This window comes from Polyodon spathula, chromosome 6 (assembly GCF_017654505.1).
Source record: "Polyodon spathula isolate WHYD16114869_AA chromosome 6, ASM1765450v1, whole genome shotgun sequence".
NCBI lineage: Eukaryota > Metazoa > Chordata > Actinopteri > Acipenseriformes > Polyodontidae > Polyodon > Polyodon spathula.
The window spans coordinates 39,416,446-39,429,314 of record NC_054539.1 but is presented as its reverse complement, the minus strand read 5'-3'; the positions used below and the strand labels follow the sequence as shown (position 1 = coordinate 39,429,314).

The 12,869-nt window shown below is 36.6% G+C and overlaps 1 protein-coding gene across 2 annotated transcripts in view; it reads right to left on the bottom strand.

Annotated features, from left to right (window-relative positions):
* The window catches only part of LOC121317175 (fasciculation and elongation protein zeta-2-like), a 91,022-nt gene extending 83,016 nt beyond the window's left edge, over window positions 1–8,006 (bottom strand). For both annotated transcript variants that reach the window (XM_041252827.1, XM_041252828.1), the window contains exon 1: window positions 7,639–8,006. In XM_041252827.1, coding sequence (XP_041108761.1) covers window positions 7,639–7,946 — 308 coding nt within the window. In that variant the 5' untranslated portion in view covers window positions 7,947–8,006. The remainder of the gene's footprint in view (window positions 1–7,638) is intronic.
* Window positions 8,007–12,869: the final 4,863 nt, after the last annotated feature.

Here is a 12,869-nt window from a genome sequence, read left to right as displayed (position 1 = left end):
TAGAAGCAGTAAAAAGTAAGTCTCAGAGCATACGTGATTTTTTTCTTTTTATCCCACGAAATCGCGATATGGAAATATCGATATTGGTGCCCACCCCTAAAAAAAATTATATTTTGATAAAAAAAACACTCCGTCTGATCTAAACTCAAAGCTCAACCGTAACGTACTCTGGGAATGTAGTTTACGGGTGTTAATCACACATTAAAAGCTACAAATCCCATACCACCATAAAACTATAACAGGCAAGTAGTACATTCTGAGGAAGAAGCTACCAGGCAGTTAATCACTTAAGTTGGGAAAAAGAGTTATTATAATTATGTTAATGCAAAGTATTGAACTGCACAGGTGTTATGAAATGAAAGAAAGGGAAAAAAAGGATTTGTAGATATTCAAATATATTTTTTTATGTGCCCCCAAATATTTCAGTGCGCGCCTACATTTAATTTTAACCTAAAAAAAAAAAAAAAAAGTTAGCAAAGAGCCCTGCCTACACCAGGTTTCAAGACTGATGGAAAATGACGATAAATTTCTGCTTTATAACTTAACGTTAGTTTACCTACCGTAAACCTGTTTCCCTGAAAGAGAAGATGGCCACCAACGTCATTATGGGATACACTCCTGCTTATTGGTAGGTGTCACTGAGCTCTTATATCAAAGCTGCCGATACGCCCCCTTCCCCCAGTGACGTCCCCGGTCCCGCCTCCCTAGGGTACTTAACCATCACGTAGGGGAGGATCAGTCTCTTTCACGATGAAACCGTGATGTCAACCGAAGCGACCTCACAGTTGGTGGCCATCTTCTCTTTCAGGTAACCAGGTTTACGGTAGGTAAACTAGCGTTTCCTTTCAATTCGAAGATGGCCACCAAACATTGTTATGGGAAATGTGTACCTGAGCCATCGCAAGGGCGAAGAGAACGGAAGCATATGAGGGGCGCAAAGTTCTGCCTGACCAAGGTCAGCGGCGTCAGCGTGCAACCTCGAGAACCCTAGTGCCCACAGAGGGCAATGAGGAATCTACCATATTCAGGTGGTAGAACCTGGCAAATGTATGCGGGGTAGCCCAGCTAGCCACATCACAAATTTCAGCCATGGAGGCACCTCGGAAGAGGGCCCATGACGTACCCACACCTCTTGTGAAATGTAGGCTATTATATTTGTGCTTAAAAACACTGTGAAATTAATCCACTGTAAACTTATCTATTTGCTAGACAAAATATCTGTCTGATGTTTGGAGATATGGAGTGACCAAGCAAGTGAATGGGAGAAATGTATACTTTCAGTACAGTTTAGGCAAAGTGCAAAAGATTTGTGAAACCAAAAAAAAGCCTACGGTAACGTTATAAAGTGTGTGAAATGTATCTTTTCTATGGCAAAAAATGCTAAAATACAGAGCAAAAATAATTCAGTATGTGTTAAGCACCAATTGCCTCTTGGCCATTTCGCCAGTACTCCTATAACTACATGATACAAATTTATATATTATGTGTGTGTGTGTGTGTATATGTGTGTGTATATATATATATATATATATATATATATATATATATATATATATATATATATATATATATATATAATATATATATATATATATATATATATACACACACACACACACACACACACACACACACACACACACAGTGTATGTGATTTTATACAGCATTACCTACAATACGTGTTGCACTAAGAACAAACCACCAGAATCTGAAAAGGAAATTATGGAATACACACATTTTCAATTGTTCTGTATAACAGAGACCATCATTTAACCTAGAAAAATAAATACAGTACCTGAAGCAGATATACGCATTTATCATATCAACAACATCGACGTGTGTTTTTAAAAAAAAAAAAAAAAAAAAAAAAAAAAAAAAAAAAAAAGGAAGAATCGTTTTGAAAACTGTCCAAAATATTTACTTGGGGGCGAAGAATGAAAAAATGTCAAAGAACAAAAATGCCATGTTTTATATGGAAATTGTTAAAATAAAGGGGCAGCCGGAAGGTAAGAATTTACCAGTTTCTTTTAGTGCAGCAGTTTTCAAACTGGAAAATTCTGAAAAATGGTGGACAATGCATTTTATTTAGTACCACTTGCCAATCTATTGCAAACTTTTGTCTAGTAATCAGCACTAACACCAGACTGACTTGCTGTGAAAGAGCATTCAGTGCACACATGGCTAATTTACATATTAAATAGTTAGGTTTGAAATAAGCCCCATTTAAATGTCATATAAACAGTAGGGCGGTTACTGCAGTCTGTCTTTGGGATAAAGAAATACATATTTTTAAAAAACTAAAAGCCTAGTCTTAACTCCATTTTCTTTCCTGTGTGTGTTCGTGCCTGCAAAATAGACATTTATTTTTTTCATTAACCCGATTAAAGTTTATTGTAAAACAAGTACTATTGGTTCATTTCAAAATATAAAATGCATGGCCAATCTGAAACCGAAGTATTGCCATGCGGTCTAATTTTACATACCATTACTTCTGGTGTGAGAGTAAGAGTTTTTAGCTTTCAATCCAGTGAATAAATATGGATTTTTGCTGTGGATAGTGACCTTTTCTTTGCCTGCTTTTCTGTAATTGTATTATCAATAAAAATTTGCTATCAAGGAAGCATGAAGGCTTTTGATTTTAATTAATGAGTAATTACAATAGAATTATGTTGATGGTTCCAACAGCTAGAAACCTGTTTCAGGGACTATTTTTTATCTAAAATATAATCATGTTTTTATTTTTTTTCCGTTATAATACAGTAACTTTTAGAATTGTATCCATCACACACTCCAAGGCTTGTGCATTGCTGTATCATGTTATTATACAGACCTTTTTCTGTTTTCATTTTATTATGACTCTCTCAGATGGTGATATGTAGTGGACTACATTTTTTGGAAAGGGGTAGCTTAAAAAGATTGAAAACCCCTGTTCTGAAGTGATTTGGTACAATGAATATCCTTTCCCCAGCATCACTGTGACAGATTTCCCAATATTTTCCCCAAAAGTGACAGTGCGTTTTGTAGACACCTTGGTTGTATCTACAGCTTTCGTTTTATTTTTTGTTCTTCAGAAACAAAAAGGTCAGTAAACTCTGTTGGCATATTTCAAACAAACAAAAATAAGAAATGGTGGTTCTGAATCAAACATATTGACCCCCTCACTGCAGAAAATGTCCCCCTAAAAATTTGAGAGGGCCACCGTCACACTCAGTCTGCAAGTCCTGGAGTAAACACTGCACATGCATCATAATAATCTCAGTTACTTATGTCTGTATCACTACTTCAAATTTAGCACAGAGAGCAGAACAAGAGGGCATAAATGGCAACTGAGTAAAACTAAGTTTTGAACAGAAGGTGGGAAGCACTTTTTTGGCCTGTTTCTATTGCCTGACATACCTGGCTAGAGCTGTCCAAGGCAACACTACTAGGTGTTTCCATGGCTCACCCAAGCAGATGAGCATGGCTGTCTGAGCAGGGTTTATATTTCATACTCAAAAGAATTTCATCATCATGTAGCCAGGAGCTGTTCAAACTCTTTGTATTGGCCACGATGAAACATGTGGAACTTGATATATACAAACTAAGCTATGTTAACCACAGAGAAAAAAAAAAAAAGAAATTTTTTCCTACATGCCAGTAGTTGCATACGTTATTAAGACATTTCTTTACAATGTATTAGTTCTACATTTAGCATTGTGAAGTCTTCATTTCAAAAAATGAACACACCAAACCAAGAGAAAAATCACATGTAATGCCATAAAGAAAATAGCAGTGTGACTATCAATGTCTGTACCAAGTTCATAGCAATTAAATGATCAGCTCACTTCTAAGTCGTGTTAAATGTGTATGTACAATTATGTTTCAATGGTCATGACACAAAAATACTGTATTCTTGATAGTAACTAGAATATCGTATTATATTAGTTTATGTAGCACTTCTAACAAATACTTACAAACTTTGAATATTTTGACTGATTATATAAAGATTAGTATGATGAAACTTGTTCTGGCATTTAAATAATAATGGATGTTATATAACAATGAATACCGATTTCTTTATATTTGGACTGGACTCCATTCAACTAATTATGTGACTTCTAAAGACAACTGGTTGCACCAGAGCTTATTTAGGTGTGACATAGCAAAGGGAGTGAAAACTTATGCAATCAAATATTTTCTGTTTTATATTTGTAATTAATTTAGAACAATTTGTAGATTGTATTTTTCACTTTGACATTATGGACTTTGTGTTGATTTGTGGCAAAAACTCCTAATTAAATCCATTTTGATTCCATGTTGTGACACAATAAAATGTGGAGAAGTCCAAGGAGGGTGAATACTTTTGAGAGCCACTGTGTGTATGTATGTATGTATGTATGTGTGTATATACAGTGCCTTGCAAAAGTATTCAGACCCCTGACCAATTCTCTCATATTACTGAATTACAAATGGTACATTGAAATTTCGTTCTGTCCGATATTTTATTTTAAAACACTGAAACACAGAATCAATTATTGTAAGGTGACATTGGTTTTATGTTGGGAAATATTTTTAAGAAAAATAAAAACTGAAATAATATCTTGCTTGCATGAGTATTCAACCCCCACACATTAATATTTGGTAGAGCCACCTTTCGCTGCAATAACAGCTTTAAGTCTGTTGGGGTAAGTATGTACCTGCTTTGCACACAGTGTCAGAGTGATTTTGGCCCATTCTTCTTGGCAGATTTGCTCCAGGTTGTTCAGGTTGGTTGGACGACGCTTGTGGACCGCAATTTTCAAATAGTGCCACAGATTCTCAATGGGATTGAGATCAGGACTTTGACTGGGCCACTGTAGGACATTCACCTTTTTGTTCTTGAGCCACTCCAATGTTGTTTTGGCCTTGTGCTTGGGATCATTGTCCTGCTGAAAGGTGAATTTCTTCCCGCTTCAGTTTAAGTGGACTGAAGCAGACTCTCCTGCAGTATTTTTCTGTATTTTGCTCCATCCATTCTTCCTTCAATTGTAACAAGATGCCCAGTCCCTGCTGATGAGAAGCATCCCCACAGCATGATGCTTCCACCACCATACTTCACTGTAGGGATGGTGTGTCTTGAGGCATGGGCAGTGTTAGGTTTGCGCCACACATAGCGCTTTGAGTTTTGGCCAAAAAGCTCTATCTTGGTCTCATCTGACCATAAAACCTTTTCCCACATCGCAGCTGGGTCACTCTCATGCTTTCTGGCAAACTCCAGTCATGCTTTCAGATGGTACTTTTTGAGCAACGGCTTCTTTCTTGCCACCCTCCCATACAGGCCAGTGTTATGCAGAGCTCTTGATATGGTTGACTGGTGCACCGTTACTCCACTCCCAGCCACTGAACTCTGTAGCGCCGTCAAAGTGATTGTTGGCCTCTCTGTGGCTTCTCTCACAAGTCTCCTTCTTGTTTAAGCGCTGAGTTTTGAGGGACTGCCTTTTCTTACCAGTGCCTAGGTGGTGTAATGCAGCTTCCACTTCCTGATTAATGATCCAACTGTGCTCACTGGGATATCCAAACACTTGGATATTATTTTGTACCCTTTCCCTAATCTATACATTTGTATTACTTTACCTCTAACTTCTGTAGACTTCTTTCAGATTCACAGCCGTACCAATGATCCTTCAACAGTGGGGTTTTGATCCAGAAAAAGTGACAGCAACTTTAATGGTTCACAGGTTGAGGCCAATGGTAAGGTAATTCTGTCCTCATTTGTGTCCATTCATGGGTGCAAAATGGGAGCTTCCACAGCACACGGGTTGAATACTTATGCCAGCAAGATATTTCAGTTTTTTATTTTTCTTAAAAATATTTCCCAACATAAAACCAATGTCACCTTACAATAATTGATTCCGAGTTTCAGTGTTTAAAAATAAAATATCAAACAGAACGAAATTTCAATGTACCATTTGTAATAAGGTAATATGAGATTATATATATATATAAATTACACACTAGTGTACTTTATACTGTACCTTTTCTTTGACCTTACTTTTCTCAACAATGAAGGTCTAAAAAGCCCCATTATTATGCACTGTGAACGTCAATAAGGTAGCTGTTTAACAGAATCAATAACACTTGTCTTTTTGTCAGTCACCTTTGACTACATGTTTTAAACGTTATGTACAAATCCAGGTTGGCGATTTTTTTTTAAATGTATTTGTTAAATCGGATTTGATTTTATTTAAAAAAAAAATTTAGTGCATTAGTTGTAGCTCTGCTGTACCTCCAAACTACAATTAAAAACGTTGGAAATGGTGCTTTGTGAATAATTACACTCCAAACTAAATTACTCAATTTTAAATTAATATTTTGTGGCATCTCTAAATGTGAACTATAGTATGTTAACTACAAGAATTTAACGATGGAGTATGCCAGAAAAAAATAAATCCTCACTCATCCCAGTCATTCTTTTCTTTTACTTTTCCTTCTTTGATTTCCTCTTTCTGTGTCAATCCAAAACACACACAGTTGTTACTTCGGATTAATTTGCTTTTATAGTCTGTTCAATTGTTAAACTTCCTGATTGGACCACTAAATAAACCTTCGCTCCATTTATGCGCCACGGAATCGGGGGATGCGCCATTCTCGCTGTTACCAGAATACAGCCTTAAGAGTTTTAGTTTATACTAGACAGTAAGAGTTTAAGATGTTTGTGTTAATAAAAGGTTTTTAAAAACATAATTTTCTAACTTGAGAAACAATACATCGGTGGTAAATTTAAAAATGATTTTTTTTTTTTTTTTTTTTTAATCAAGTGATTTACATCAGTGAATTAAATCTACTTGATTTAAAACAGCAAACCGGTGTACATGCTCACATAAATTAGTGTTATTAATATGAAAGCCATATATATCCACTGTACATACCTTTTAGTCGTAATGGTCCAAGCAGCCACTGAAGGGTACTGTATTCAAATACAGGCCTCCAATAATACTGAGCAAACTACATGCAGAATAAACTTATGCAAAAAAAAAAAAAAAAAAAAAAAAAAAACAAAAAAAAAAAAACAAAAAAAAAAAAAAAAAAAACACCACTTTACTAGTGCCCATTCCAGAACGGCAAAGGTTAATTTTACTTTCTATTTAACGACATTAAGTGTTTAATTAACAGGCAGAAACAGAATAAAACACTAAACTCGGAAGGTTAAAAATACTAACAACCCTTGTGACTTATTCTGTACAATCGCCACGTTGCACAGATCGATATAACTTGATGACCTACCAGTGTGCACAATAAACAAGACCATTTTCTTAATGTAAAATATAAGTATGATTACACATCTAACTACACAGCAAAGTCTATACCAGAATGTACCCAAATTGCAAACATGCATTGCAGCGTCTAACTCTAAAACAGCGTGGTTTAAACACATTTACAAATAACAATTTGACTGTAACAAAAGCATACGGAATAATAAGCAGATGTATTTTTATACTGGACATTACACCTCGAGCCGTACACAAACTGCATCCTTAGCAATAACTACAGACAACAAGCTGGTTATGTCAACATTGGACACCGACTTTTGCAGTGTGTAAAAACAGACGAACAAACCAGAGCTGTCATACAGTCAGCAAACATACAAAACATTTGTAAAGATGTTGTCTTTATACTCACTCGTCGTCCTTCATGATGTTTTCCTCTGTAATTGGTTTAATTGGGGCTATGTTTTCGGTCTTAGTGTTGTAGTTTCGAAAACACACAGTCAATTTTTCATCGAAGTCGTTGACTAAGTCCTCCATGGACTTGAAGCTGCCGATCTCCCCGGCAAAGCTGTTGTCGAGCTCGGGAAAATCCTCCAGGAGGCCTGGGGCTTCTCCTACGTTAGAATTTACTTGGTCGAGTCGGTTTTGGGGACCAGAGACCGGCTTGAATTCGTAGAAGTCCTGCCAGTCCTCATCGAACTGAGCTAACGGAGCCGCCATAACTGCAGCAGGAAGACAGGACAATCTCCTATTACCTGCCTTGCCAGCAGCTCAGACTGATTTAAGAACAAGGGGGCGGTTAGGAGCAGGACGTAGTAAGCACTTACGTCAAGACAGCCAACCATGGCTTTACTGCACCGCGCTACAGTGCAGCACGTTTTCTCTGTAGGTTTTTAATTGACTTCTTTTCTGGAATGGGTTCTCAGAGCTTTTGACTTTGAGCTGAATTTCCTCATTATTTGCCTGTTCAACACAACTTCTGTGTTTCATACAGATATATATATATATATATATATATATATATATATATATATATATATATATATATATATATATATATATATATAAAACATAAAGAGGGCAAGTGGTAATGGGTTAATTCACAAACCTTTCCTAAATCTCCAGAGGTCTTTGTTTACTTTAAATACAACATTAGGCCAATTGCGACGAACATGTACATTTATTAGTACGAAGCTGCGTGCTAAGTTGTGGAATAGCTAATACGGTACTATCTCAGGATCATCCTAGCACAGCTCTGTACTAACTTAGTACCAATTGCAATGAAAAAAGATAGTGTACAAAGTTGGGCATTAGCTGATCCCCAGCTTTAGTACGGAGCTCAAGCAGGGTTAAGCTCTTTGCAGTGTACTAGTACCAAACAGGAACGAAAAGGGGGCGGGGTTGGGGCCCACTCAACGAAATCTGAGTGATGGTTCCAGCTATTATGTTGTTATATTTCCACCTATTAGTGTTATATTTAGTTACAACATTTTTTTTTTTTTTTTTTTTTTTAAGAACCCTAACATCTTAATTAGCCTTTTTTTAATTTACATTTTTTGAACTTAAGAAAAATATGTACAGAAATGTATTTACACACGAAAGTAAATACTAAGGCTGAATTGCGGTGACACCAGGAGAGCGCCTGTATTGGCGAAGGGGACAACTGGGACGGGGCCTTCGAGGTGGTAAAAGAGGGCTCTGCATCGTCACAGGTGTGGCAGTTGGACAAGAGTAGAAAGAAACAATACGACAAAAATAAACAAACATTAAAAGATCATTAATTGGATGGGAAAACAACCTGGAGTTTACAAGTGGTAACGGACAAGAGGGAACATAAGAACATAAGAAAGTTTACAAACGAGAGGAGGCCATTCGGCCCATCTTGCTCGTTTGGTTGTTAGTAGCTTATTGATCCCAAAATCTCATCAGGCAGCTTCTTGAAGGATCCCAGGGTGTCAGCTTCAACAACATTAGTTGATTCCAGACCCTCACGATTCTCTGTGTAAAAAAGTGCCTCCTATTTTCTGTTCTGAATGCCTCTTTGTCTAATCCCCATTTGTGACACCTGGTCCTTGTTTCTTTTTTCAGGTTGAAAAAGTCCCTTGGGTCAACATTGTCAATACCTTTTAGAATTTTGAATGCTTGAATTAGGTCGCCGCGTAGTCTTCTTTGTTCAAGACTGAACAGATTCAATTCTTTTAGCCTGTCTGCATATGACATGCATTTTAAACCCGGAATAATTCTGTTCACTCTTCTTTTCACTCTTTCTAGAGCAGCAATATCTTTTTTATAGCGAGGTGACCAGAACTGAACAAAATATTCAAGATGAGGTCTTACTAATGCATTGTACAGTTTTAACATTACTTCCCTTGATTTAAATTCAACACTTTTCACAATGTATCCGAGCATCTTGTTGGCCTTTTTTATAGCTTCCCCACATTGTCTAGATGAAGACATTTCTGAGTCAACAAAAACTCCTAGGTCTTTGTCATAGATTCCTTCTCCAATTTCAGTATCTCCCATATGATATTTATAATGCACATTTTTATTTCCTGCGTGCAGTGCAGTAAGAATAAGGATGGGACCCGACTGGCGGAGAAGAGTGAGAGGGGCAGCAAGACCACTGCTGGAGTAGACGAGAAAGAGAGAGAGAGAGAGAGAGAGGCAAAGAGGGGAGACACTAGAGGCTAGAGAGTAATCAGAATAGACTAAGAGCAATTGGCCTCAGTCTTGTGTGTGTGTGTGTGTTTGTTCTCCAACCTCCATTACCTGACCACTTTCCTGTTGCCTTATTCTAAATAAATATGGGTATCAACCCACCCAAAAAATTGATTATTGTCCCTTAGCTTGATTCCACCATCTTGCTAGGACTGAAAACTCTACATTGGTCAGGAGTGGACGCAGATACCCCGGCACAGACTCGTTGGACTGTAGTGAGCAAGTCCGGGCAGACTTGAGGCTGGCAGGGGAGTGTGTAGCATGCATGGGGGAAGGCAGCAGCAGGACTGGTAGGTGATGTGACACGAAGACATAAGCCAGATATATGCTCCTTGCAAGGGACCTGACTGTTCTATACAGCTGTAGTGGTACTATGCTTTAGTACGAGAGGTCCTGGGTTCACGTCCGTCTTCCGCCTGTGTGTAAGATTGCCTCACCCTATGTGATGCACCTGCCTGTGTTAACCGAGATTGCTACAATATGTTCCTATTTTCTAAACCGAATTCACATGTATTATATAATTTTTCTAAAACGCCACCAAAATTAATGATGCTGAGTTAGAGGACAAACAAAACTTATATTAGTCTCATGGCCTGATTAGCCTATACGCAAATTACACTGTAGAGTAGGACCCCCAGCAAAATTGTGGCCCACACAAGGTCGACGTTTTGAACAGTGTGGGTGAGTTCACAGAGATAATTCTGCACAGAATCCATTGGCTAAATTGATCAGATTCTGCGCAGACTGAACCCACCCTGTATCTCTGCAGCCTGGATCCTCCAGCCATGCAGCTCCAGCCCTGCAGTCATGCGTGCACAGCTTTTAATAGACATCATCATTATACTGCCAAAGGCAAGTTCATTGCTCATTCACCTGAACACTCCAATCACATGATCACATCGCATGGTTTCTTACCTGATATATAGACATAATAAATTAAGTGTGAAGAACTGTCTGAAAAGTACTCAGTAACATTCTCTTTTACCTATACCATTGTTTTGTTTGTAATTAATTTATCAACAAATGTAAAATAACTGTTTTCTAAAATGATCATGTTCAGCACCTCTCATCTAGTCTATTATCTAGTGCTTTTTGTCATGCTTCTAAAGTTTCTTTACGAGGGACACTTGGGTACAAGGATTTTACATCCATGCAAAATAAAATTGTATTCTCTGGAAGGTTGTGCTTTAGTGATTCAAGTCTTTTTAAAAATTGTGTTGTATCCCTAACATAGCTAAAATAATTTCTCAACGTGTGACCTAAGTTGTTTTTCTGCTATTTCAGCTATTATGTGTGTTGGATTATCAATCGTGTTGACTATCATTCGCTAGGGTGATTTTCTTGCTAGGCCTGTTCTTGCATTATATATCATGTATTTTTTTAATTCTTTTGATATAATGCCTTTATTGTACAGTCTCTCATGCTTAACCTCTTTTACAGATTGTATTGTATCTTATTAGCTTTGTAACTTCTTCATATATATCTGTATTATTTAATTCACATTCTACAGATTTCATACAGTCATCTGTGTTCTTTATCACTATTCCCGAACCTTTATCTGCTGGTTGCTAGGCCTATCATCTTATATTATATATATATATATATATATTTATATATATATATATATATATATATAATCCTATATATATACAACACACACACACACAAAAATGTCCAAAAGTAGTACTGCAATTGTGCCAAAATAAGATAGTACCAATAGGACCATAACTACTTGCAGTAGCCTAGATTACGTTTTTGTAAGGGATATACCGAAACAGTCCTAAACTAAAAGTACCAATGCTCTGGATAATTAAATGTATGTTTTTTTTTTTTTCATGTATTTATTAAAAACCAAAAATACATCCTTAATACAGTCTGAAAATAAACACATTCAGACATGTTTATAAATACAAAAGTACACATGCTATATGTTCTATATGCTCATAGCAACATCAAAATACGAAATAGGCGCAATCAGCCGCAACTACATGCGATCAATGGAATGCAATCACATAATCGGAATGCATGTGATCGGATTGCACCTAAATTGCACAGTGTGTCATGGCCAGAGTATGAGCATTTATACAAATTCCAACACACGACTCTCAAACAAGCCCAATCCCACTTATTATAAGCAGATTTGGCAACTTTGCTGTTTATTACAATACTGTTTCACAAGCTATTCTGCATATAGGGCAGCGTTGCCAGATACTACTCATAAAATCCCCCTATTGGTGAACCAATTTCCCCCCATTTACACAACAATACCCGTATTGGAAAGGGGGAGTTCCAAAGATAGTATTTAAGGCACCACACCCCCACCCAGATTAAAAAATAATTCAGGAGTTGCTGTAATTAACTAAAATATTATGCAGCACTAAATATGTACTCTAGACAGTCCTTGCTGCTAGAAATGTTATAAATGTGGCTTGTGAATTTCTGTAGCATATGTGTGGTTGGCTGAAAGCTCCTGCAATCTTGTGCTCCACTGCAAGACATATTTAACAATGACTTCACTGCCTGACAACCTTGAGAAAGCACAGACAAGGCTTAACAACGTTAATGACTTGTACATTATGTGTACTTTGTCAATGTTTTTAGGTTATTGAATAAACTGAAAGTATTTATGAGGCATTATTAAATTTAACTAAACCATAAATGTAGTGTGCATATATGTGTGTGTGTGTGTGTGTGTGTGTGTGTATATATATATATATAATATATATATATATATATATATATATATATATATATATATAAGACGCATATAGGGCAACGTTTGCCAGGTACTATTTCAGGGGGATGACCCCTACTGGTAAAGGGGGGTAAATTAGTTTTAATAAAATATAGTATTTATATATATATATATATATATATATATATATATACTATATATATATATTATATAAATATATATAATATCTA